We start from the raw sequence: 24,311 nt of genomic DNA, 5'->3' as shown, positions 1-24,311 counted from the left end.
TCATTAAACGTGAAATAACAATGTGACAAAGTTGCACCTCGAGTTTATTCGAAGCATCTGAAAACAATCCCTTCGTCTATTAGGGACACTCCCAATGTTTATATTTTAGGTGAACTGGAGGTTAACGAACTTTTATCACATTAGGAATGTAAAATAGGCACACGAGCACTTGCACGTGCACGTGTGTTATAAACGGACTCACGTTTGACTCGAAATGTCACACCAAAGTTGAACTTCTAAGAAGGAATGTCGATGCTTTGCCAGTGTGGAGAAACTCTTGTAGGGCGACACTTAGCGGCCATTTCAATCCATTACTCTAGCCACTTGTAAATGGTATTGGACACAGGTGGGCTTGAGCCTTTTCCTGCTGAATTCCGGCGAGATACATCATAACCAATCCACCACCACCCTGCCGCAGTAACATTAGTGGGCTAAAATTTCACCTTACTGATAAACAGAAAAGTATAATTGGAGTAGTAGAAATATCTAAAGCTGCATTTTGTTTTGGCGTCTGTCATTTCACATGTTGTAAATAATGGCTGGAATAAAATCACAAGACTCTGTTAGAAATGGAGAGGGAGAGCTAGAATTCTTGTGGTATCTGCTGGGGAGACAACTATACTATTTTATAGGAACGTGGAACAGTTCTGCCATGATTTATACACAATCTAGGTTCATGTCAAGGTTCCTGAGGAATTTAAAAGCTCATGTTCTAACCATGAAAAAACATGCAGGGTAAAAATGACCCTTCTTTTCCAAAAATTCAAAAGCTAACAACAAGAGACAGGCACACAATCACACTAATGGAGAATTCCAGTTTCACTCCTCATCCATCCGATTTGTTTGGCCAAAAACTGCACGTGTGCACACATGGATGAAAACAGGATGAGTTAATAACGAAAAGGCATATTTTTCTGCACGTCAAATTTATTCAACGCATCTTTAGTATCGTATGTTTCATAGTGTGCTTTCATAATTATACATTAGTTTGGATCATACAGTAATACAGCTGACAAAAAGGTGTATCTTAAAAAAACATTAGGATTTGGTATCAATAAAGCTGTCACACAAGCCTTTTTTTTTCAAGCAGTGAAACAACAATCAAACATTTCTCTGTCAGACTTAATAGACAAGGTCGTATGAGTCATGAGTCTCTTAATATTGCTAAGCAACAAGGCACATTCAACTATTGTACATGTTTTGCCTCCCAAAATGTTTTACATCCTCAAACTCGCCTTGGACATCCAATTTATAGCAGAACACAAACTGTACAAGCGTCTCCCTCCGGAAAGAAAATAAAATCAGATCAAAACAAACAAAAACTATTCAAAAAATTATACAACTGGTACTGATCAGAAATCTAATGGTTCTTTGGCTTTTAAATGAAGCAGCAGTCTTGGCATATTGCGCCCGCCTTGGAGTGAAGTCTGCAAAAATAATAACCCTTGGGTAACATTTTGAGGACTTTCTCAAACTGAGCATTAGGTCCAAACCTTTTCATAGGCAATCAGGCTTTGGCTGGCTTTCAATTACACGTCAATTTTCAAAAGTGCTCGATTATAGGAGCTACTGTGTGTATATAAGAACATGTACTGAATATGAGTTAAGATTTAAATGCTACTTTACACGCCCCAGCATGGGACCTCACCCCTTTCCCAAATTTGACAGACCATTTTAAAATTACGGTGACATTGGGTGAAATTAAGTAAAAACTACAATGTCTAAGGGTAAAGAAAAAAACAATCAGTTTATAAAATGTCATTTTGTTTGAAATCCCCGTTTCATTCATTGTTTTTTTTTAATATAAAAGACAAACCATGACATATTTCATCAAAGTCAGGGCCTGTTTACAGTTAAGAGTCAATATGATTTATACCCAGGATACATTAGAAGTGATTTTTCATTAATGGATGTGTCTTTCTGGCTAGAAATATTGCAAGTGTCAACAAAGACTGACAAGTTGCATTTCATCCACCCATCTATATTCTAATCAACATATTCCTGTTCAGTGGTGTCAGAGCCAATTCCAGCTGCCCAAGACAGACTTCACCAAAAACAACAATAACAGCCCTTCACAGCATCACTGAGAGGCATCTGAACCCAAACGGCCTGCATGGATGTCAATCAAGTTTTATTAGAGATAATGAAATATATTTGTCTTTGTCATATTATTCATACACCTGATGATTTTTGAAGAAACATTATTTTTTGTTAACCTTCGATAGAATCTTGATTTTTAGCAAAATCTAAAGCATTCGACTTTCCCGACTTAAGAGAATGAATATTTATTGACACGGAATTTTGTGTTGAAAATTTTTTACTTGGCATGGGCCGATTAGCGGTTTAAAAGTCAAGGTTTCAACAACCATTAAAACTGCCTGTCAACAGTTATGCGTGAGATTTTCTTTTCTTTGAGGTAACTCCAAAGCAGGCAATATCTCGCTGATCAGTTGCTTGCAGAGTTCACTAAGCAAGCCACGTGGTCAAAGTTAATTACGCGAGGCCAGATGCTTTTTCTCCCTCCTTCTCGGCTGAGGGAAGGGGTGAGCAGAGCACATCATCGAGAGCAACTGTACCAACTCCAGCATACAGACATGGATGCCTTTTTGCTCTTGCGATTAATATGCATTGTCATGAAAAAAAAAGAAAAAAAAAACACATTGTGCCAACGGGTTCTAGTTAGCCCCCCAAGGACAACATGAGTAGCCTAGAGGCCTGTTCTAAAAACAGCTTACCAGTGATGGGACACTGTGACTTACAAAGAAGAAGTAAAACAGATTAAGAAAGTTAATATTTCTTTCTTCTTTCATTTATTATAATTTAAACATGGTACGTGTTTCTTAATGTCCAACAAATATCAGGGATGAGAATGACAGCTGAAAAAAAAAGTCACAATAACTTACTTGTTGACTTACTTGTTGCTAACACCAATCAGATATAAGACACATTAAATGAGGTAAAAGGCACGGATGACATGTTAGCTAATGCTAATGTTAGCACACGTCCATTGGTAGCAGCAGGAGGACTTAAACCTAACAGATAAACATGGTAAATGGCAACACCACTCACCTCCCTTGGATGCACAATGGAAAAGGCTAAAACATTCTCCTCCCTGAAATAGTCTGTATTTTGTTTTAAAATGAATTGTGTACTACAGAAAAATATTTTTATTTACCCAAGTGTCTTAAAATTGTTGCATTTTAGACCTGTAATTTTAATACAGTGATACGGCACTGTTTTTGCTCACAGTTATTCTCCTGCCCAGAATCTATAATCGACCCATGCCTCGTATTTATTATCTTTAATGCACCTCCTCAAGTAAGAAAAAAAATCCCTTAAAATTTGGCTTTGGCACCACAAATGTTGGACTTAACAGTAAAGTTACATGCAGGCGACATGTTGGTTGGACCACTCGGGTTAGGGAATTGCAGGACTATGCAACAGTCACCTGGCAGCGTGAGTTATATGGAGTTATAATCCTTTCCAATCCAATGAAACGGGAACAAAACACTACAAAGTTCATGTTAAATAAGCCAAACTCAAGTGTCTTAAAATCATACCACCTTTATGTCCATTTTAACTTCGAATTAGCCATCTAACATCGAATCCGACACAATATTTCAATGAGTGGCGTGAAATTGTAAGGTTTTGTCTCTTTGAGAGACACGGGGGTATAAAACGCCGGATTAGCTGCATGTCTGACACCAGCTACAAAGACCAGTCAGGTTGTACAAAGAAGAAAAGAGACAAAAGAAGTAATGCAAGAGATGGCTTTTGGAAAGGTGGCGGAGGTGTCATTCACCATGGAGAGCAATGCTGACGTATTTGTTCAGGGGAAAGGCAGAGTACAAGGCGACTAACAGGTGTCTGACGATTCCTGCGACCAGCCCACTGCGCCCTCCTCAGCTCACTCACACTTACCAAGTTCAAGTTGTTCACGTGCTTACCGTGAATGTAATTTGTCCCTCATCATCGTCTCCCTTTGTGTCGGAGCACACATGACGAGTTCAGCAGTATGCCCATCACTTAAAGCTTTAACATGTCTCTTATTGGAATCGATCGTCGTCCCTTCAACCATTTGTCCACATGCAATCAGACTCTTGAATCAATTTCAAAAAACACCGACAAGAGAGAAATAAAAGCAAGAAAAAGAGCAAGAAAATACATAAAAGAATAACATCCTGATGTTCCCAAATAAATCACAAATAAGCACACATGTTCCGAGAAAACCCCCCCAAAATATCAGTTAATTCTTGGCCTTACTTATAAAATGTAAATATTCCAACCGTATTAATCCCCAAAATAGAACATATAAACATAAATATATCAATTAGTATCGCTGGATCATTTCTCTTGAAATCGGAGGCGAACGCCACCATAACATCATGACAAGCTGGCACCTGATTGGCTAAAGCAGAGCTGGGCTTGAGGTCAAATGATTGACGGATGGAAGAGTGCATCGTGTGTGTGTGTGTGTGTGTGTGTGTGTGTGTGTGTGTGTGAGGGATAACAGAGAATCTGGATCATCATCTGGAGTTCAGTCTCGGAGCCGTCTGAAAGAAATGCAGAAGAGACAAAAGTCACATGATGTGCACAAACCAGAAGTGGCAACACCAACTTGTCCATTCTGACGTTTACTTGGACTGAGTGGCTTTCATCAGATACTGGAGTTTGCTGCGGGGTAGTACCAGTCAGTGAAACTGTGTTGAGAAACTAAGTTGAACTTCAACTGAGCCCACAATAGGAATCAGCCAACATTGAGCTTAAAGGGGCAAAAAACAAGACATACCGTCTGCTCACGAAACAGTTTAACCACCATGAATGACAAAGATTTGGGTTCTTGACGGCCACCCAAAAAGGTTTGTCAATGCCTTTAGAAGTGTTTGGCACAAAGATGCCACCAGATGGAGCCAAAGCAACATGATTATTTCAGACAGGATTTTCAGCGGATAATGGCCTACAAAATCCACAAGGAGAATTTGCAAATGCCAAACTGCAATTTTGTGGCTTAGACTCTGTATTATCATGGATTTGAATATGTGGTAATATGGCAAACACTGGCCACTAATATCCAAGGGAAGATGCCTATCCAGTACAAGGAGAATTTCAGGATACCACTAAATGAAATGACCGTTTGATTATAGTATTCAAAAAGAGAGAATTTGACCACTTACCACAGATAGGTGCCCATTCTTAGCCTTCGCCACCAAAAGCTCTGATCCAGGTGTGAAGTCAATAAACCCTTCTTTTCCTTGGCCGACGGTAAATTTTATACTGAAGGGGAAGCACAATGATTAGGTGTAGGCAACTAGGCATGGGCTGATATTGGATCCTGACTGATGATAACCGAGAGAGCAAAAATATTCCAGTATTACAGTATTAAAAGTACACATCTAAAATATCTTCTTTTTTTAATGTTTGGATAAAGAAAAACAATAATTTATTTTGCAAACAAAATAGAGAATGGTTGGTCTATTATTACAAGAACAAACATGATACCACAACAAGAAACAATGTTTCCATGTTTTTCCTGAAGAAAATGTAAACGTCATGGTGCAGGATGAGTCGTGTATGTGAGCTTTTGAATAAAAAAATTGGTTGACCCTCATTTCACGCCAAATGTTTCCTGTTGCCGCAAAGAAGACCTTCACAACAGTTTTAAATTCTCCTGCAAAATGTCTTGTTCATTGTGTTTGAATGACAGGTAATCTGCCTAAACCCGAGCAAGTAAAACAGTTTCACCTGTAGCTATTATTTTTTGGGCGGGACATCAATAACTCCCTCCGTGGTGCCCTCGGTTTGTGTTCACTGTTTTACCCATCCCGGATTTGTCAACAGAAATGCCAATGTGCGCCAAAGACTTCTCTTAAGTGCTAAGCCGGACTCTCTGTTTGTTGTTCACCTCACTGAGCATTTGGCACTGTGCTCTTGCATTCGACTTCCCGAGACGGCCACTTCTGGGGAGAGCAGCAACAGAGCTGAATTTTGTGCATTTATCGACAATTTGTCTTACCTTGGCCTGTTTATTCATGCAAATTCAATTCTTAATCGTAGATTCACTGAAAGCTTTTGTGCGAGGCATGGTTCATATCCGGTAACGCTTTTTGAGCCACAAACAGTAGCTTATGGGCGTGTGAAATAATTTACCATAAATTATTATGGTGCATCATTAAAAGAAAAAGGAGTATAAATAAAAACAAACATACTGTTAGCTTTAGCATTAGAATGATGTAGGGATCCATGGGAAAAAAATTCTCCCCAAAAGTTTGAGAACCCTTGGGATTGGTCCAACTGTTTTCAATAAAATAAGTGTGATTTTCGAAATATTCTGAGAGCAGTTTATAATTTTCAGGCAACAAAATGCTCATCGTGAAAACAGAGTTAAAAAAATAACGCAATTCATGCCTTATGAATTGAAATTAAAACATAATCAACACTTTTGTCACCTATTCTGTAATAATAATCACTGACGATGATGTAATGTGTGCTCTCGCCCAACGCAAACAGTTGCCCAAAGTTCTTACCTGCCCTGGTTGATGTTGATGCTGTTTACTTTGTCAGCACATATGGCGATTTTGGTCAAGGTCTCAATCACGTGGTCACTTTGTAGAACAACATCTCCCTGTGGAATTTAAACCCAAATATGATTGTGTTATGTTAAGCAAAAACACAGTGAGTGCAGCGCTTGTGCACACTACCTTCTGTTTGTTGTCATCACTGGGCACGTGCAGAACAAACAGGCCATCACTGAGGGAGCTGACAGAGATACCTATGCAGGAAGTTTCAATGAACAAGGGGCTGTCGAGAGAAAACCAGTCGCTTGGCAGTAGACTTCTGACCTTTTAGAGCATCGTAGTCAATGCGTTGCTTGATTTTGGCATCTTCCACAATAATGGCACAGTTTGCCGTAAGAAGCAGCTGGCGTGGACGGGCCTTGTAGCCCTTCCTGTCGTATTTAGTGACCGGCACCGCATACTGGACAGAGGAGTGGATGACTAAAAAAAAATCGAATCAACTGGCGAGTCTGAATGGAACTGGACTCAACTAACCTTCAACTTTTCATTTCCGAGACTCTGCAGGGCCTTGGGGTTTATGTTCTCACCGTCTGAGCGGAATTGACGAGTCAGCACTTGATATTGTGTGTTGCATGTGAACATTCGAAAGGTTTCAAGACACTTACCCAATCGAGTGCTGACAAACAGCTTGGGCACACTTTGTGGGTAGTTGTCTTTCTTGTCCTTAAATATCTCACTTGCGATTAGCTTCTGCTCCATCTAGCCATACAGGATTGAAAAATAAAGCGGTCGGTCAAATGTTGTAAATCACATTGTGGAGCACAGCGTGACAGCAGACTGAACAAGCATCACCTGGTGTTTCCATTCAGGGCTGATCTTCTTGCAGTAGATCCACACCATGTTCTGCATGCAGAGTTTGCGCAAATGTTCAGAAGCCTAAAAACACAGACAGTGGTGTGGAAGGTTATTAGAGTTGATGAAAACTAACCAAACATCTTAAATCAAAAAAGCATTTTTGTGAATGGAATATCGTAAAAACGAGTGCTTAAAAAAAGCTACTAACTGAAACAAGGGCACAATTTTATGAAACTGACCAAAACTAACTATAAAAATATTGTGATAATCCATCCATCCATCCATTTTCTGGACCGCTTAATCCTCACTAGGGTCGCGGGGGGTGCTGGAGCCTATCCCAGCCGTCTTCGGGCAGTAGGCGGGGGACACCCTGAATCGCTTGCCAGCCAATCGCAGGGCACACATAGACGAACAACCATACACGCTCACACTCACACCTAGGGACAATTTAGAGCGTCCAATCAGCCTGCCATGCATGTTTTTGGAATGTGGGAGGAAACCGGAGCACCCGGAGAAAACCCACGCAGGCCCGGGGAGAACATGCAAACTCCACACAGGGAGGCCGGAGCTGGAATCGAACCCGGTACCTCTGCACTGTGAAGCCGACGTGCTAACCACTGGACTACCGGGCCGCCTTATTGTGATAATGTCCCTCGTTTTTATCTTTGTCGGTCAATATCACATGGGCTTCTGGAGCTCATTTTAAATGCATTTAATTTGGTATTAATGTAGAGTACGTCCGTACAGAAGGTGGAAGGCCAAACAGTTGCTTGAGAATAAGGGATGCTTGTCCAACTGCCTTCCCTTTTCAAAACTGTTTTTCTCATGGCTCTCAGCTTCTTTCCTTGTCTGCCAAAATTGGTACTTTAAGTTGGTGGTTCAGCAGAGCACGTCAGGCATTCATGTCATTCAAATCTAGTGTTCTAAAATGCTTAAGAGCTGCGTGCGTGGGCAATTCCTACCTCTGTAAGAGCTGCTGGTGGCGTCGGCCAGCTTTTGTCCAGAACGTTCTTCGGCATGTTCCTGCGCAACTTCATGAGGAAAGAGTAGCGCACGTAATCCAGAAAATACTCATTCTCCGGACAGCGTTCCTTGTGGCGGTAAATGAAGCCTTTGATGAACCTGGGTGTGATGAAACAAAATCACAATCCAGTTACCAGTTGACTTCATTCAATGACCAAGCCTGGAACTCAATTTACTCATTCATCAAATCACTTTTCCCCTTTGAAATGAGTTGAAATGCTATTCAAGCCCCCCGCCCCCGCTCCCCCCAAAAAAGGCTACACTTTTTTGGTTCCATATTTTTAAACAGGAAAAACAGCACTGCATTGTAAAATATGAAATAAAATAGATTTTAAATAAATAAATGGGTTTGTTAAAGTGTAGCTAAGATGACAAACCGGCAGTTTAGTCCATTCTTGTGTGGTATGCCTTTAAGGGGCATATCGGCCAGTTTCTAGGTGGTTTGTGTGGCATCGTTTTAATGGCGTCTGAGTGTATTCATCTGTATTTGTGTGTTTGACTCATTTAATTAACATCTGAAAGTTTATCAGCCATTGTGGTGCCTTTATTGCCCCACTTCATTCGAGCAGTAGCACATCTAATACTCGCTCAAAACTCACATTTTAGTCACATTTCAGCCTCCCCCCACCAAAATATTGACCAAGCAACAGCTCGAAACACTGGAAGTTGGGGCAGTTAGTTGTACAGTAAATCAAGGTGCCGCTGTACAAATATTTTTCTTGACTTGAGTAATTAGGCTCATTTGACTTTCTTGTCTGTGTGTACCTGCGGATGGTGTCAGCAGCCTGCCGCCTGCGTTTGGCCCTGCGCCTGGCTAAGATCCCCCTCCACCACGCCTGAATGGCAATAGCTGATAAAACACAATTTTTTTTTAATGGGGGTTAAATAATTCATGTAAAAATTACATCAGGAGAAGGTGAGAGTTGATCTACTATTCCTTACCTGAAGTTCTAAGTTTCTGGTACTTGGACCTCTGGCTGTAGCCCCTCCATCCTGCCTGCAACATGATGGCTGTGAGAGGGCACCACGCAAAAATACAGATTAACTTCGAGATACAGTACTTATTTAACCGACCACGTAAACCAGATAATTCCAGTTATCTTAAATGAAGCATATAATATATGAGCAAAATCGTATCATGTTTAAAGTTTCATTTAATTTGGGCACGTCTAGACGTTTGGGTGCATATCCAGCGCCCACAAATGCCTGTGAACAAAAGCATCGCCCATCTGGGCGGGGGGCTTTTGAATCCACAATTATCATGTCAAAGCAAGGGGGCGATTGACGATTTGAGAACGCCTGTCGCGCCCAGGCGACATTTGTTGTCTGCAAAGTCTGCAACTTGTTGATTCATTGTAGACCAGACAGAAAGGCGTCAAGGTACCGGTGGTTCAAAGCTTAAACCAAGGTAACCAATCACTACCGAGGGGCCGGACAAGAAGCGTGGTATGCAAATATCGTGGGCAGTGTTTTTCTTGTATTTTACATATGTAACAATAAAAGTTCAAACTGGCGGACAGGGAACTCTGAGCGTGATTACCGTGGCAACAACAGAAGTTCGCCCTCAGAGATCCCTCCCACTGTTAACTCATTCACTCCCAAAGACATATGTATATGTCTTTTCACACTCCACACGTTCAACCTCAGATACTTTTTTTCCCCCAAAATTATTTCACGAGTTAGGGTAAAAAAAATATTTTAAAAAAGGGGGGTCTAGAATTGGCTGGTACTGAATGAGTTAATGAAGACAATTTTCCCTGTGACAATCCTTTGATATGAAATTTCACCAAGGGATAACACATCATACAATACAAATATCCTGCTGGCAATACAATATTTCTGCAGGTGAAACATTCCACTCAAATCAATTATTGCACGCAACTTTAATTTTCTCATCAGTTGCTTTTTCAAAAAAACATGGCCACAGACAAGAACACCACAATTGCGGGCGAAAAGCTTTCAAGAGGACCATCAATATTATGTATGTTGTGAAATTGGCTCTCACCAAGACTATGCTTCCTGGTCTCAAGGGCCTCCTCTGTGGCAAATAAGGTCTTGGGGAAACGGATGAAAATTTTTGATCTGCAAAGTGGAGTTTAATCAAAAGTGTATTTAGCATATTAATATATACTTTTATATATCTTGCCTAGTCGCTCTTAGAGAGTTTTATACATATTGTATGACCATTTTGTTTCCTCATCTGAGCATGTGTGTCAGTGTGTGTTAATGACCTGCCCAGCTTGTACTCTTCAGGCTTGTATCCCAGGTGCTTGACCAATATTGCGACTCCATCGGACAGTTTGCCCTTCCAGTTTGGCCAAGTCTCTGGGCACAGGGACTTGTACCTAAAAGGAATAGAATAATAGATTTGCAGAGCTGAAATATCAGCGTAATGTTTACAATATCAAACCATCAAATATGTACATACGAGTGCTACCACAACAGAAAAGCTTTACTTTTGTAGACAGAATGATTTATAATGAAATAAAATGTCTCCGGGCAAAAGAGGGCTGGCTGAAATCACATGGAGCTTGCGATGTTGTATGCTTTCTTTCTAACCGACGCACTGAGCAGGCTAAAAAGAGAATGTGTTTTCTCATTAAACTAAATAATGTGTGATAAAGTAAATCGAGTTTGATGGATATCAAAAAGTTAAGGTTCATTCATCTATTAATGAATCAAATTTAAACACCTAAGCACTTACAGGATCTCATTTCAGGCTTTCCCAGAATTTTATAGAGAGCTTAGGTAATACAGTGTATTTATTCACAGGCAGAACAACTACCGAACACCAAATCATGAAAAGTACCACAATGAAATCAGTGGTGTTCTGTTCTAAACAAATACAACTGTTGATTCATGTTAACAGCAGTGACGGAAAAATTAAAGAGTGATATCATTGTGAAAATTTTACAATTTCAAACGTGACGTTCAAAAAACTTTGAGGAGCTCTGAACACGTCATTTGGAAGAATAAACGGCCAGAGCATTTTCAGCGATTCTTCTCAGGTTTACATAGTTTGAAGTGGATTTTCAACTCTTGGGTCAAATTAGCACACACTGGGTGACTGAGCTCCGGCTGGTGGCTCCAACACGTGCATATTGTTTACTGGCTTGGCACAGGATGAAATTGGTGGATTGTATCTTAACTATAAGAGGAAAAACAAAATTCACCTCTGCAGGAAGACCTCGTAGCGCCGTCTGTAAGCAAAGCCGGCTCGCCTCACCCTAAGATTCTCCATCAGTCCCAGATACTTGACCTGGTGACGGATCAAAACATCGTCAAAGCGACCTGAGAACGAGAGGAGGGGGTAGAAGGGTTCGAGTCCGGTCACAAGAGCCTGAGAAAAATGTAAAGCCCGTTGGAAAGAATGAACAAGCAAAAATCATCAGTAGGAGTGACAAAGAGAAACAGTGTGAGCTAACAAAAGGACAACTGTAAGGGGAAAACAAAGGACATCGCAGTATACGAACGACCACATGGGGACTTTACTCCATGGCCAGTGACGTGGTCAGAACACAGAGTGTTTTGCTTGGAATTACCATCAACAGGATTGAAATGACATCTATGAAGAACATCTTAGCTTATGGAAGCTGCTAAGCTGCTTTAGCTTTGTTTACAGCCCAAGAATGGGTACATGAGGCTGACATTACACTTTTGAAGCGCTGGAGTAAGAGTCCCACAGAAAATGCAGAGTTCACACATGATCTTGACTATGCAGTCCTGTTATGCTCCAGATGGAGTAACAGTCAAACGCCTGAAGACATCTTCTCGTTTATTAGCATTCCTAACAATGTCCAAACGTCCGACATGTTTTTTACAATGCAGAATGGCACAGTTTTCATCCAATCATAAAATAACAACACACTCCCTTCGAATGTGTGAATTGCAGAGAACAAATGTCGTACTTCACCTTGCATCTGTAAATAGGTCGAAATAAACTACTTAAGAGGAAAACACAGGACTATAGCCAGAGAGAAATGATCATTTGAGATATCTACGACTTCACACCATTAATTAGCAAAATTGAATTTGAGTCCAATAGTTCACTTGTTGACCCACAACATTTTACATTGGAAAAGATATGACTTCATACTTGCTTGCTTGGAGTCATTGGGCTTGATGCAGCGAACATATGACGGTTCTTTGGACATGAGGATCTCCATGAGTTTTGCCAGACTGGTCTTGAACTGGGTTGCTGCCTGGAAAGGCAGACAAAAACAAGACAGACAACGGATGAGGACGGCAGGTCCAATCGAGTATGAAAATTTGATGAAAAGTGATGAGAGAGGAAATTGATGCTGGATGGGTCCACGCTTTGGGGGGGGGGGGGGGGGGGGCGCTGACATCAAAAAGGAGGAGCGACGACGAGTGGTGACGGCGAGCGTGAACATTGGCTATCGTGGATGAGGGTGAATTTTGCCTCACCAGCCAGTGAAAGAACCCTGTTCAAGCTGTGTGGGTGTAAGGGAAGGTGCCATTCCTCAGTGAGTGGGCGGCAGGAGAAAATCCTCGCCAGACTGCCCTCTCAACAACGAGGGAACGTGTTTGTGCTTGTTTTGCAGTGGGAAAGTATGTTGGAACGCATGAGAATGAGGTATATTACCGTGTCTGGACGTTTCTTGTCACTCAGCTCGTCCCTGTCGAAACACTGGTTCAGGATCTTGTTCTCAGACATGCACATAACCTTCAAACAGAAATGGAATTGTAAATTACCAAATCAAACAAAAACGAGCTCATTAAAATATCGCTGTTGCCGTTTAGTCAATCAGTCTCACCTCTTTTAAGTTCCTAAAGAGCAGGTCATTGTTCTTGTCCAGAAAACCTGAAGACAGGATTCATTTGAAGTTGAAGTTGGATACATGCACTAACCAAGTACAATTTTGTCTCAAACTGATTTTAAATCTAGCACTTAAAATCTCTTTTGTGTCAAATAAAGTCAACTCGTATTTACTTCTTCAGTAAGTTATACATCTGTTTGTCAACTACAGTCAGCCATCCATCCATTTTGTAGACCAGATGTCATAATTACGGCCGTGGCCGATCCTAGCTGTCTTGGGATGAGAGGCAGGCTGCACACTGGACTGGTCAATAGCCAGTCCAGTGTGTCCAAACCTAAAGTGCTTGTTTCGGCATGTGGGCGGAGCTAGAGAAAACCCTTGCATGCACAGGGAGAACAATTACGACTCCACACAGGAAAGCCGTAGCAGAGATGCAAATCAACCTCAAACAAGAGAACCGAAAGGCCGACTTGTTCACCACTAGGACACCATAAAGCCTTTGTTTTTTAATTCTTTCCAGTGCAGGTGACAGCTTTGAGCAAAATATTGATTTTCACCTAACACTAACAGGTTAAGGTTTCATGTTTATTTCTCACTAACGATTAAGCTTAGTTTTTCCCAAACAGTGCAATTAAGGAGATGTACAACGCAAGTTATTTTCTTGTTTTTTAGTTTTTCGGATGGGCTTGAACGTATTGCTTTAATGCCACATTCAACCACATTTTGGGTCATTTTAGAGAGAGGGACCAATTAACGGAAACATCTGTCGTGAATTTTGCCATTCAGCTACTTGTTGGAAAACAGAAAGCCCTTCAAAAATTACATGATTATTTACAAATTACACTAAACAGTTAAATGTGCATTCAAATGTTTCGAGTCACGTTACGGCCACCTGTAAAAGTCACAATTTAAGATAATCAGGGAATTCCACCCGAGAGCCGGCTATCCTTAAATTTTTGTGAGTGGCGTATGTACCATTAACATTGTAGTTGACTTCGCCGGCATAATGTAGCAGTCGGAATTCGTCACGACCCATTAGCTTCCGCGTCTTTCCATCAGCAAGCTTATGACTGCAAGGGAAACACATATGTACATAAACATACTGTAAATTCAACATGAAAATGCCTTAAAAGTTCTCCCGAAATGTCCAAGAAACAAATAGTGAAGCACAATGAGACCAGGCATGGAAAGAATTTGGATAATACAGGATGTAGGAATAGAACTGACGTGACAAAGTGTGGATGACCTCCCACGGTGTTCTCCAGCTTCTCTAGGAAGGTTAAGTCGCTGGCATCTCCTGGTCTCAGACACTCTTCATCCTGGAGCGGGATCGGAAGAAAAGTATCAAGCGATTTGGATTGCAATCAGACCCCATAAAAAATCACTCACACACTCTCTCACGCACGCGCACGCGCACGCGCACACACACACACACACACACACACACACACACACACACACACACACACACACACACACACACACACACACACACACACACACACACACACAGGCTATTTTTTTCTCAACAAAGGCGGCCAACTCCAAACTTTTTAGTGCCACTAGTCATTTTCATAAGAAGTAAAAACCTCAGATTAAAAATATCATGCATCATTAGTGCCACTCTACATTTTGCCACGTATTACTACCGTAATGACTAAGAAAGAAATGATCTGGACGAATGAGAATATCCACGAGCATCGATTCACCACACGGTGCTGTGCTGTATATACAGCGTTTGTTTCTTGATGATTGCTACTGTTGTCATTAGTACGCGGTGTTCATCGTTCACAAACATCTACCGCTCATTAATAAGCATTGGTGCATTATTTCACCGGCTTTTAACCCTTTCATGCACCCTGTAATCTGATGACATGGTAAACTGTCCACTGTAGTAACCGCTGTCTTTGAAAGGGTTAATATCCATAATATTCAACGTTTCGGTCGTAACGTGGCAGCGTTAAAAGATTTCCTTATCAAAATACGGATAATCCGTAACAGTTGGCAACTTAAGTTTAAGATCATAATAATTTTTTTAGGTTGTAAGGGTTTACCTCTTCAATAGGACATTATCAAAAATTGACTTTTTAATTGCTTGTACGCAAACTGGCCTGTAGAGTTGCTGCGCACCCTCAGAGTGTGAAATTCCCAACAAATTTCATCTGTAAACTGCCGGTTTCCCCAAAATTTGTCTGAGACTCAGACATTCTAAATTTTATGACAATAATCCCATGAGACATGAACAGTTGAGTGAATTTTCATAAGACCACCCTCACATCAAGTTTGTCTGTCCCTGACACGGCCATTAGGTTGGGCAAAAGGTTGGCCATGTTGAAGTAACAACTCCAACATGGAGGTTCTACCATGTTAAAATCAAAAGATAAAAGCAGAGATGCGTTGCAAAGATTAACAGTGGCTAGCAAAGTCTGACAAACGGCAGATACTCATCGTTTGGCAAAGTCGTCGATGAGGGAGCAGGGCTATTTGTGTTTGCATGCGCCACATGCACATACCTGCATACAATAACAGCCAAGTATAATTTGACTTTGTGATGAAGTGCTGCTTCAACGAATGAAAATGCAACTGCTCTTCACATTCGTGCTCCTTTTTTTCTTCTCACTCTGGGCTGGTTGTACCCTCTCCATGATGGTACCCCTAAGCTTCACCCATGGCCATCATGGTAACGAAATACATACTCGACATTAGCCCCACAGTACTGGGGGCAGAGCGAGTGACGCCACACGCCCCAAACCAAGTGACTTTACCCTTAAATCTTGCTAAAAACAAAACATAGCCTTGGGAGAGGTGATGAACCAGTTGCGAATTCCTCACCAGAATGGATATGATGCCTTTAAATTTCTCCTCCACCAGGTCACATATGATCTTGTTGTTAAAGTATTGCACCGGTTCCCACTAGAAAGAAAAAGCATTGTTGAGAGATCATTGAAAAAGAAAAAGTCATTCATCCAACTTAAAGCGGCCCTGTCTCACAAAGTGAGAGAGAACCAACATGTGCCAGGTCAGGTGACGAACATCATGAACTAATTAAATGTGCGTCAATGTTACCAGGACAGCCCCAATTGCTTTCAACACAAAGCGGCGTCACCAGTGACACTCAGATGCTATGCTTGCCATTCTCCTTGTACATTGGTGGTGTTGCACCTTAAACACGGGTTAGAGAGTCACAAAAATACAGCGAGCTGACCAGAGTGTATGGAGCCTTTGACTGAACACAGTATTAGCAGAGTTCCGCAGCGAAGCCAATGGTCCTGATCTCAAATGGCTATTGACCTTTTGCGGGTGAATCGATCGTTTTGCTGAAACTAAACCCTCACTGCTGGTTTGTTCTTAAAATGTACATGAAAAAAAAATCACTCGTTAAGTCAACCCAAATGAACGCAACATATTGTTGAATGTTGTCATTCAGTTTTCATCAACCCATAAGACAAAGTCAAAATGGTGACATGTTTCCTTGTGGTGCTTCCTCTATATATACTGTAGCTGTGCCTTTTTTGAGTAACTTGGAGACAAAAACTAAAACAAATCTTCTGCAAATCAGCAGGCAGAAGATTTGAATGACGAAATGTGTGTGCATGCTTTTGCGAGGAAAAGGGGACTGACCGTGATGCCCTCGGCTTCATACTCCTCCTGCTCTGACTTGAGGGTAAGCTCAATGAAGAGCTGCTGTAACTTTTCATTACAGTAGTTGATGCAGAACTGCTCGAAGCTGCAACATAACAGCGCCATCAACTCAAAGGGGGAAATGTGATTTTTTTTAACCTATTATTATTAAGTGAAAATAACATACTTGATATAGCAGTACCAGTACGTATACAGTATTTGGATACAGTGGTGAGGAAGGTAATTCACAGTTGGTTAAAAGTTCTCCTTCAAGTCCGAAAAAAAATCTTGGCAAAAATGTTCGACGTGCCCACACTAGTTTAAACGTGGTATTCTGATTAATACAGTGTTTGTTGAAAAGAAAACATTACAGAGCATTTTTGATTTGAGTTTACCGTTTAAACTGGCATTGGAAAATCAGGCTGTCACCACAGCATGAGGACCGGAGCCTTGCTATGACACTTTGCCTCTTTGAGACCATATTGTGTCCAGCTAGTGAACAGTTTTTACCTGTTGTGCTGGAAGACTTCAAAGCCGTAGATGTCCAGTAGGCCGATGACAGAGTAGTGTTTATAAGAGTCATCCTGTAAAAGGTGCAGGAGATGCAAGAGAAATGGAAGTGCATTCGTACAGCACATTCAACATCCAAGACAATTCAAAGTGCTTTAAATAAAACATTAAAAGCATGACAGGAAGAGATAGACATTGCAAAAAATAAAATCTAGTTGAAAATAAACAACTAGTATTTTATTTATAGTTATTATATATATAATTAGTATAGTAATTAGTATAACTCGGTTGACGTTTTGCAGGTGGGTCTCATTTTTTTATATTTCAAAACCTGCCATTCGAATGAGTGTGCATAGACTTTTTATATCCACCACATGTGTGTACAATGTGTGGCTCATGTAAGTGTATACAGAGTATATTGGCACGTGGAACATTACTAATGCTTTTGTGTTAACCTTTAAAATAATGTCCACAAGGTGGAGCTCTAGTTCATTAAAAAAGTCAACATGCTCAGTCAAGCTCGAATAGTTTGAGTGCAATTTCAGCATGAGCGTGCACGAGCGTACCGTGTATGCCAGTGAAGTGTTGATTTTATTGACAAGCCAAGTGAAAGTGCGTCCATACACTGCCTTTGACAAAGCATCCCGAGCTGAGGATGCCTGTTCGAGGTTGAGAGGGCTGATCAGCTGTTAAAAAAATATACACAAAAGGACATTAGACCCACTGACAGTGTACGCGTTTTAAATACTTAAGCTAATAAAGCACCCGTGCTACACAGAGTGTGCATCTAATCCTACCTCCTCTCCCTTAGCGATAATCTTTTTGTGTGTTAGTGCCTCGGTCAGCACGGCCCCGTTGACTCCTAACAACTGGAGAGACATATAACATCATTAGCAGGTACAACAGCAAGTGGCAAATAAAAAGAAAAATAGACCTGAAATCATGTCGATAATATTTATTGAATGTCTGTGATTCAGAGAAAGCTCGGGACTAAATGAAGTAGGGTTGGCAAAATTAATCAAGTAATTGATACAAATGAAGTGACAACGCGGCACTCTGGTCAACTTGTTTGCACATCCACCTGACAGTGCAGAGATGCAGGGTTCAATTCCAGCTCTGGCCTTCCTGTGTGTAGTTTGCATGTCCTCCCCGTGCCTGCATGGGGTTTCTCCGGGTATTCCGGTTTCCTCCCACATTCCAAAAACATGCATGGCAGGTTGATGGAACACTCTAAATTGTCCCTAGATATGATTATGAGTGTAAATGGTTGTTTATCTATGTGTGCTCTGCGGCTGACTAGCAACCAGATCAGGGTGTACCTTGCCTACTGCACGATGACAGCTGGGATAGATTCTCGTGACCCTTGTGAGGATAAACTGATAAGGAAATGGATGGATGGATGGATAAATGGAATAATCGACAACTATTTGAATAATCGGTGAATTGTTTATCGCCATTGTTTAACTTTAAGCCACGCAACAGTAATTCTTCATTCATTTCTGTAGTCCATGATAGCATGTGTTGAATAAAAATAAAACACTTATATGTTGGAAAACAATGACTGAACAAGTCACACAATCGGTACAACAATCCCTCTCAATGACGCATTACTTAATTGTTGTTTAGTTCGATGAGGACAGCCCTAGAATGAGGCTCACTGTTAAACGTGATAGTGTGTTAGCTGGGTTAAGGAAAATGAAGCAATCTGTATCAAGTATCTTTCACACGTGACGTAACGACCCATCTCATTGGGCAACGTGTTGACAATGTGTGATTATTTGGTACCGAGTCATTATAAACGGGCGTAAATACACAAGCAATAAAGTCCAATTGGTTATGAAATACCTCTGTCTTGATCTACCTTGGCAAGATTCGCTCAAATAAAAACAGGTCTCTATCGCTTTCTCTGAGTTCCAGCAAACTTGCCTGCTGCAACATCTTACCCTTGTCAAGTACTTGATCTGTGTGTCAGAAGTGATGCAGGCAATGCCGTCCTCACCACCATACTGAACATTCCCCAAGTGAAGCACGCTGGCGATTATGTTCAACAACTCCTGCACAGACAAATGCGTTGTGTGAAGAGAATGTGGAGGAGGTGCAGTGAGCGGGTGGCAATCTCAGAAAGGAAAGTGGCGGATGAAGGACATAATAGGGAAGACAAACGAAAAGTGATAAGATAAAGTCTATCATTAGAAGCAATTGAGAAGAGGAGATTTTCTTGAAAAATCGTGTTCCATAAAAGTTCAGGATACTTGATGTGAAATTTTACTCCTCCAAAAAGGAGAAGTGCGATCCCCACAAGATTGATCTGTAAACAGATTTATTCCCTGCAACGGAAGGCATACTTTATCTTCCTTCTCCCTCCTCCTCTTAAATGTTTTGGTTTTTAGCAGTGACTTTCGAGTCTGGAAACAAGCCCTGACCCATGAACCTGTCATCAAAACTCTCACGCTGAGCACAAGTTCTCACGCCGCACCCAAAAAAATAAATAAATTAAAAAATGTAAAAAGCCACACAATTTCTGTGGAGGACTGGGTTATACTCAAGAGAACACTCAGTAACATAAGCAGTCTCTTGTGCATTACATTACTAAAGCAACTCGACATCACATGAAAACAACTCACGATCGTTGAAGAAATGCACACAAATCCCAGAATAATATGCATTGGCTGGGAAATGGTATGTATAAATGCACAAACTTCCCCTCTGTGCAATGATTCCAGCCATACTTTTCTTCAGTTGATAATATTCTGGAGGTGTTGCATTTCCCAGTGATGATAAAACAAATACTACTAACTATGTCAAGTTATGATTTACGCTCAGTATGCAGCATCGTTACCTCAACCTCGTCCTTGTTAAAGCCAATCACAGTCAACGCCTTCCTCACCACCTTCCAATCACTGCGGTCATTGATGGAGCTCACTTTGGGACAGTTACCCTAATGATCAAAGACACACACACACAGACACACACAGACACACACACACATAACACACGTATGAAAACTTTGTAAAGTCAAAGGTGTCCACAAAAACATCCACAAATCAGTTGGGCTGGAAATGTGTGACCACGTAAACACTAATGTGCACAAAAACACGTCTGAGGTGTTTTTCACGTACTCTTTGTGCATGTGTGTGTGCAGAAGAAAGGGTGCTATTAGTGCCTAAAGTCACATTGGCCCCCAAAGAAAAAGATGCTGACAGAAAGCCTATTAAGCCAAACTCCCACTGGGATTTCCTGTTTTACAAAGATACTCACACACAGTCCTTCACACACCAATTGCTCTTTAAAGCTTAAGCTGTGGTCAAAGAATAAAATCTGTGGAGTTTTTTTTTTTGAAGTTATTCCCCATTAACATTAACAAGTTAGGAGAGAAAAGGACAGAACTGGCACACTGGCAGGTTTCTCAACAACTGGTGTGCCATCATTAGAGAGACTACAGTTAAAGTACTGTAGTTATGTACAGAATTATTTGGACAATGCAATTTCATGATTTTGGCTTTCCACGCCACAGATTTAAAATAAAACAATCAGGAAGGGATGTTGACATTCAGGTGGTTTCACAAAATGACACAAGCGTAGCACCCTTACTTTAACCAGATACTGGTACTGCTGAGGATTCCTCTCTAATCCAAGGTGTCGAAGCAGGTCTTCCTCACCGCCCTCGATCAGCTGATAGAAAATGTGAAAATTCCTCTCGCCATGGTTCTGGTGAACCACACGCGACTTCTCCAGCAGGTAATTAATGATGTGGCCTCCCACCGGGGCACCCTGACGACGAGACAAAGGCCAGGGACGCAAGGGAGAGCAAGGTGAGGTGGTACGGGAGGAAAGAGGAAAACTAGGGTACTAGAGTGCGATTGCAACATGCGGGTCAGGGTAAATATTGTGGGACCACGGTTGCAGGAGTGGAGAAGTAACGTGATGACATCATAAAACATGGGAGACTCAGCTGCATGAATGTAGACACTGACAATCGGCCGCTGGATGAATTTTACAAAGCTGCTTTGCCTTACTGAAAATTAGACACTCCTTCTCACCTTGAAGTCAAACTGGATATCCATGTACTTCCCAAAGCGACTGGAGTTGTCGTTTCGCAATGTCTTGGCGTTGCCAAAGGCCTGGGGGAAGAACAAAGGAAGGGTAAAGGACAAGTGGACTTTGAGTAAGACAGGAAGATTGATGAAATTAAAACACAGTGAACAAAGGGCCATCAAGGAGGGCATTCAAACTACAAAGTCAGAAGTTCTTCCAGTGTAGGGGCCCACAAATTACAAGCTAAAGTAAACACACACATCTGGAGAGCACCTGGACATGACATTCCAACATCAACATTCCACATAAAGAGCTACAATTATTAAACACACACACTCTTAAACACATCAAACATGCATTTTTATGAGAGTTAAAATAATTTGTCAACAAAACCACAAAGATCATTTGAAAGTGCTTTTTTAAAAACATGCATTAGAACAATACAATATCGGTCAAAGTGGAAGTGGTTTACATTCAAGAATCTCTCTCAACAGCAACAGAAAGTCCAACGCAAGTGCAATGCTTTTCAAAGCTCATTGTCAGTGCGGTGCAAAAAGAAATCTTTGCGGCCCACCTCGAGTACTGGGTTGGACTGCAGGAGGCGGTCTTTGATGGTCTGCACCTGCTCGCTGGCAGGACAGGTCACCGCGTAGTACTGCAGGATCTTCTTCGATGCTTCCGTCTTCCCAGCACCACTCTCGCCAGAGATTAAAATGCACTGGTCTTTCCGCTCTGTCCTCATAGAACGGTACGAGTTGTCAGCCACTGCATAGCTAGACAAGTGGAGGGAGAGATGAGACGTGTCACTCTAAATATAAAATAAAATAAAAGGTTTGCTCCATCATTTATTGGTGATAATACTGACAATTTCGCCTATTTGATTTTGATCTATCACATCTTGAAAGAAATAGCAGCATCACGGTAATATAATTTACAAAGGCAGAGTTAGCACCTGAGCTAAAAACAAGTACGTATGGCAGCATCGCTTCATCTCTGTTTAGATTTGCTAAATTCTCATCAAGAGGTTCATGTTGAAATGCTGACATGTCTCTACAAGAATGAATAAGCTGGGAGTACTTGTTGTGCTGTGTTGGGTTATATGGTGGACTCGGCTGTCTTTCAGTCTGGTGTTTGTTGTGCTTTGTTACACAGAATACCAAAGTGATTAATAGTGATTAGGGAAAAGACTTTTAGCTACCCCAAATTAATGTACGGCAAACACTTTGGATGGGGTAACTGTTGTGTGCCTCAAGTAACAACAACAATAACAATAATGAATCACCCTCAGGATTCCAGATTAAATTTATAGGTCAACTCAAGCTGATCTTATCTAAACATTTGATGCACATGTCCACCTGTTGAATATTCCCAGTGCAAAAGCACACACCTTGCTGTGTATCAACTCCCTCCCTGCACTGTCCGCACTCGCGCCCTCTGCCTCTCCCCAACTCCTGCCTCCTGTCACAGACTATTACACTCCCCTCATTATCGGACATCTGCGTATTGTGTATTGCACAATGCACTACCTCACTTTACCCACAATAGCCACAAGTGCCATTGTTTATGTTGTTGTTTATGCTGTTTATATTGTTTATATCGTCTATACTGCTTATACTGTTCAGATTACAATTAGGTCTTTTTTATACAGTGTAGCTGCTATCCTTTCTTAGCTGTGTGTGTTTAATGCACAGCATGTTTGCATGCATATTTGCACTGAGGATTGAGAGGAAGAAATTTTATCCATGCTGCATGTCATACATAAAGTATATTTGACAATAAAGATGACCTTGACCTCCAACAAGAAACGAAATGGCAAAATTCACAACAGGTGCGATTGTTGCATGAAGGATAAATTGCAGAAACTCTCAAATTTTTCGAGATGAGTGTGTTTCAACGGTTATCAAATCGTGACTCTTTGAATACTGTAGCGTTTAATTAAATCCAGTATGTGAAATCTGGAGGATAAATGCAGCAATAAAGAAGCATTCAAGCTTTCTTCCATCTCCCCGCCAAAAAAAAAAAATGTAAAGGTGGTGTGAGTTTCAGTGTCAGTTAGCAATGTCTTGGCTCCTATCTGCCTTGATATGTTGTTTCAGCCTGTTTGGACACATTACTGACACCTGACTAACGGAGAATTGATATAAACCAGCTTGGCCAAGGAGGCTTCGGATTGTATGTACAATATTACGGAAAGCAGTGTGTTGAGGTCAGGTTTAGTTTAGAGGAATTCCCTGTTGGGGCGGGGAGATCTCATCGTATCATTTGCTTACGTTTCTTTCCACACTTCCCGAACCTTGTCTCTCTGGCTCTCCATCTCAACTTGCCATTTTCCCCATTTCCACTCAAGGGAAGAAAACATTTGTATTCAATGCTGAAGTAAAGTAACCACCGGATTGGAAAGCGAGTGAGCTCACGGGAGAATATTTGGTTGAAGTCACCTCAGTCTCCATTAAGAAAATGTTGGTTTAGTAGATGACCTAATAGTCTCGGGAGAATTTACTGCGAGTTACCTCGGCATTCCTGTGGCAACTTTTCAAACAAACACCTCGCCTTGTGGCATGGCATCTTCTAAACTAAGGAGAAATTGAGAGTCCAACAGTGAGCTCATGTTGTCTGACGACATTTAGAAGGGCAGGTTCAAATGTTATGTCATTGTGATGGAAAAATAGTCATAATATTTTGCCAGACTTATTCGCGAATGTAGTGGAAACACAAGGTCATATTAAACAGATGGTCATGTGCATACAACTCAGATTTAAAACTGGCAGCAGTAGGTTTTGTATTGGGACTCGGGCTTTGGAATGGTTTGAGGACCGCTGCAGAAAAAAAGAAAAAAGAAAAAGAAAATTGAAATACGGCAACTACTTGTTGAAGAGATGCTGGTCTGTTTCCTGACTACTGTGAAGATGCCAAGATGCCCTTGAGCAAGGCACAGGCTCCACCCACCCACACTAGCGCAAGAGATGCAGCA

General features: G+C 41.2%; 1 protein-coding gene across 5 annotated transcripts in view; it reads right to left on the bottom strand.

Moving 5' to 3' along the window:
• Positions 1 to 4,453: 4,453 nt before the first annotated feature.
• Positions 4,454 to 24,311, bottom strand: part of LOC127609118 (unconventional myosin-Ic-like) — a 58,444-nt gene continuing 38,586 nt past the window's right edge. For all 5 annotated transcript variants that reach the window (XM_052078848.1, XM_052078849.1, XM_052078853.1 and 2 more), the window contains 29 exons: positions 21,915 to 22,113; positions 21,346 to 21,426; positions 20,897 to 21,076; positions 20,145 to 20,243; positions 19,249 to 19,359; positions 18,103 to 18,174; positions 17,872 to 17,991; positions 17,306 to 17,379; positions 16,796 to 16,901; positions 16,007 to 16,087; positions 14,402 to 14,493; positions 14,150 to 14,244; positions 13,172 to 13,218; positions 13,000 to 13,080; positions 12,490 to 12,595; positions 11,567 to 11,684; positions 10,625 to 10,738; positions 10,399 to 10,475; positions 9,336 to 9,404; positions 9,159 to 9,243; positions 8,333 to 8,492; positions 7,368 to 7,451; positions 7,181 to 7,274; positions 7,050 to 7,105; positions 6,840 to 6,975; positions 6,699 to 6,769; positions 6,525 to 6,622; positions 5,175 to 5,274; positions 4,454 to 4,553 (listed from right to left, as the gene is read on the bottom strand). In XM_052078848.1, coding sequence (XP_051934808.1) covers positions 4,527 to 4,553; positions 5,175 to 5,274; positions 6,525 to 6,622; positions 6,699 to 6,769; positions 6,840 to 6,975; positions 7,050 to 7,105; positions 7,181 to 7,274; positions 7,368 to 7,451; positions 8,333 to 8,492; positions 9,159 to 9,243; positions 9,336 to 9,404; positions 10,399 to 10,475; positions 10,625 to 10,738; positions 11,567 to 11,684; positions 12,490 to 12,595; positions 13,000 to 13,080; positions 13,172 to 13,218; positions 14,150 to 14,244; positions 14,402 to 14,493; positions 16,007 to 16,087; positions 16,796 to 16,901; positions 17,306 to 17,379; positions 17,872 to 17,991; positions 18,103 to 18,174; positions 19,249 to 19,359; positions 20,145 to 20,243; positions 20,897 to 21,076; positions 21,346 to 21,426; positions 21,915 to 22,113 — 2,833 coding nt within the window. In that variant the 3' untranslated portion in view covers positions 4,454 to 4,526. The remainder of the gene's footprint in view (positions 4,554 to 5,174; positions 5,275 to 6,524; positions 6,623 to 6,698; positions 6,770 to 6,839; positions 6,976 to 7,049; positions 7,106 to 7,180; positions 7,275 to 7,367; positions 7,452 to 8,332; positions 8,493 to 9,158; positions 9,244 to 9,335; positions 9,405 to 10,398; positions 10,476 to 10,624; positions 10,739 to 11,566; positions 11,685 to 12,489; positions 12,596 to 12,999; positions 13,081 to 13,171; positions 13,219 to 14,149; positions 14,245 to 14,401; positions 14,494 to 16,006; positions 16,088 to 16,795; positions 16,902 to 17,305; positions 17,380 to 17,871; positions 17,992 to 18,102; positions 18,175 to 19,248; positions 19,360 to 20,144; positions 20,244 to 20,896; positions 21,077 to 21,345; positions 21,427 to 21,914; positions 22,114 to 24,311) is intronic.

This window comes from Hippocampus zosterae, chromosome 10 (assembly GCF_025434085.1).
Source record: "Hippocampus zosterae strain Florida chromosome 10, ASM2543408v3, whole genome shotgun sequence".
Taxonomy (NCBI): Eukaryota; Metazoa; Chordata; class Actinopteri; order Syngnathiformes; family Syngnathidae; genus Hippocampus; species Hippocampus zosterae.
Note: the sequence above shows the minus strand (reverse complement) of the source record. Positions and strands in the feature narration are given on the sequence as shown.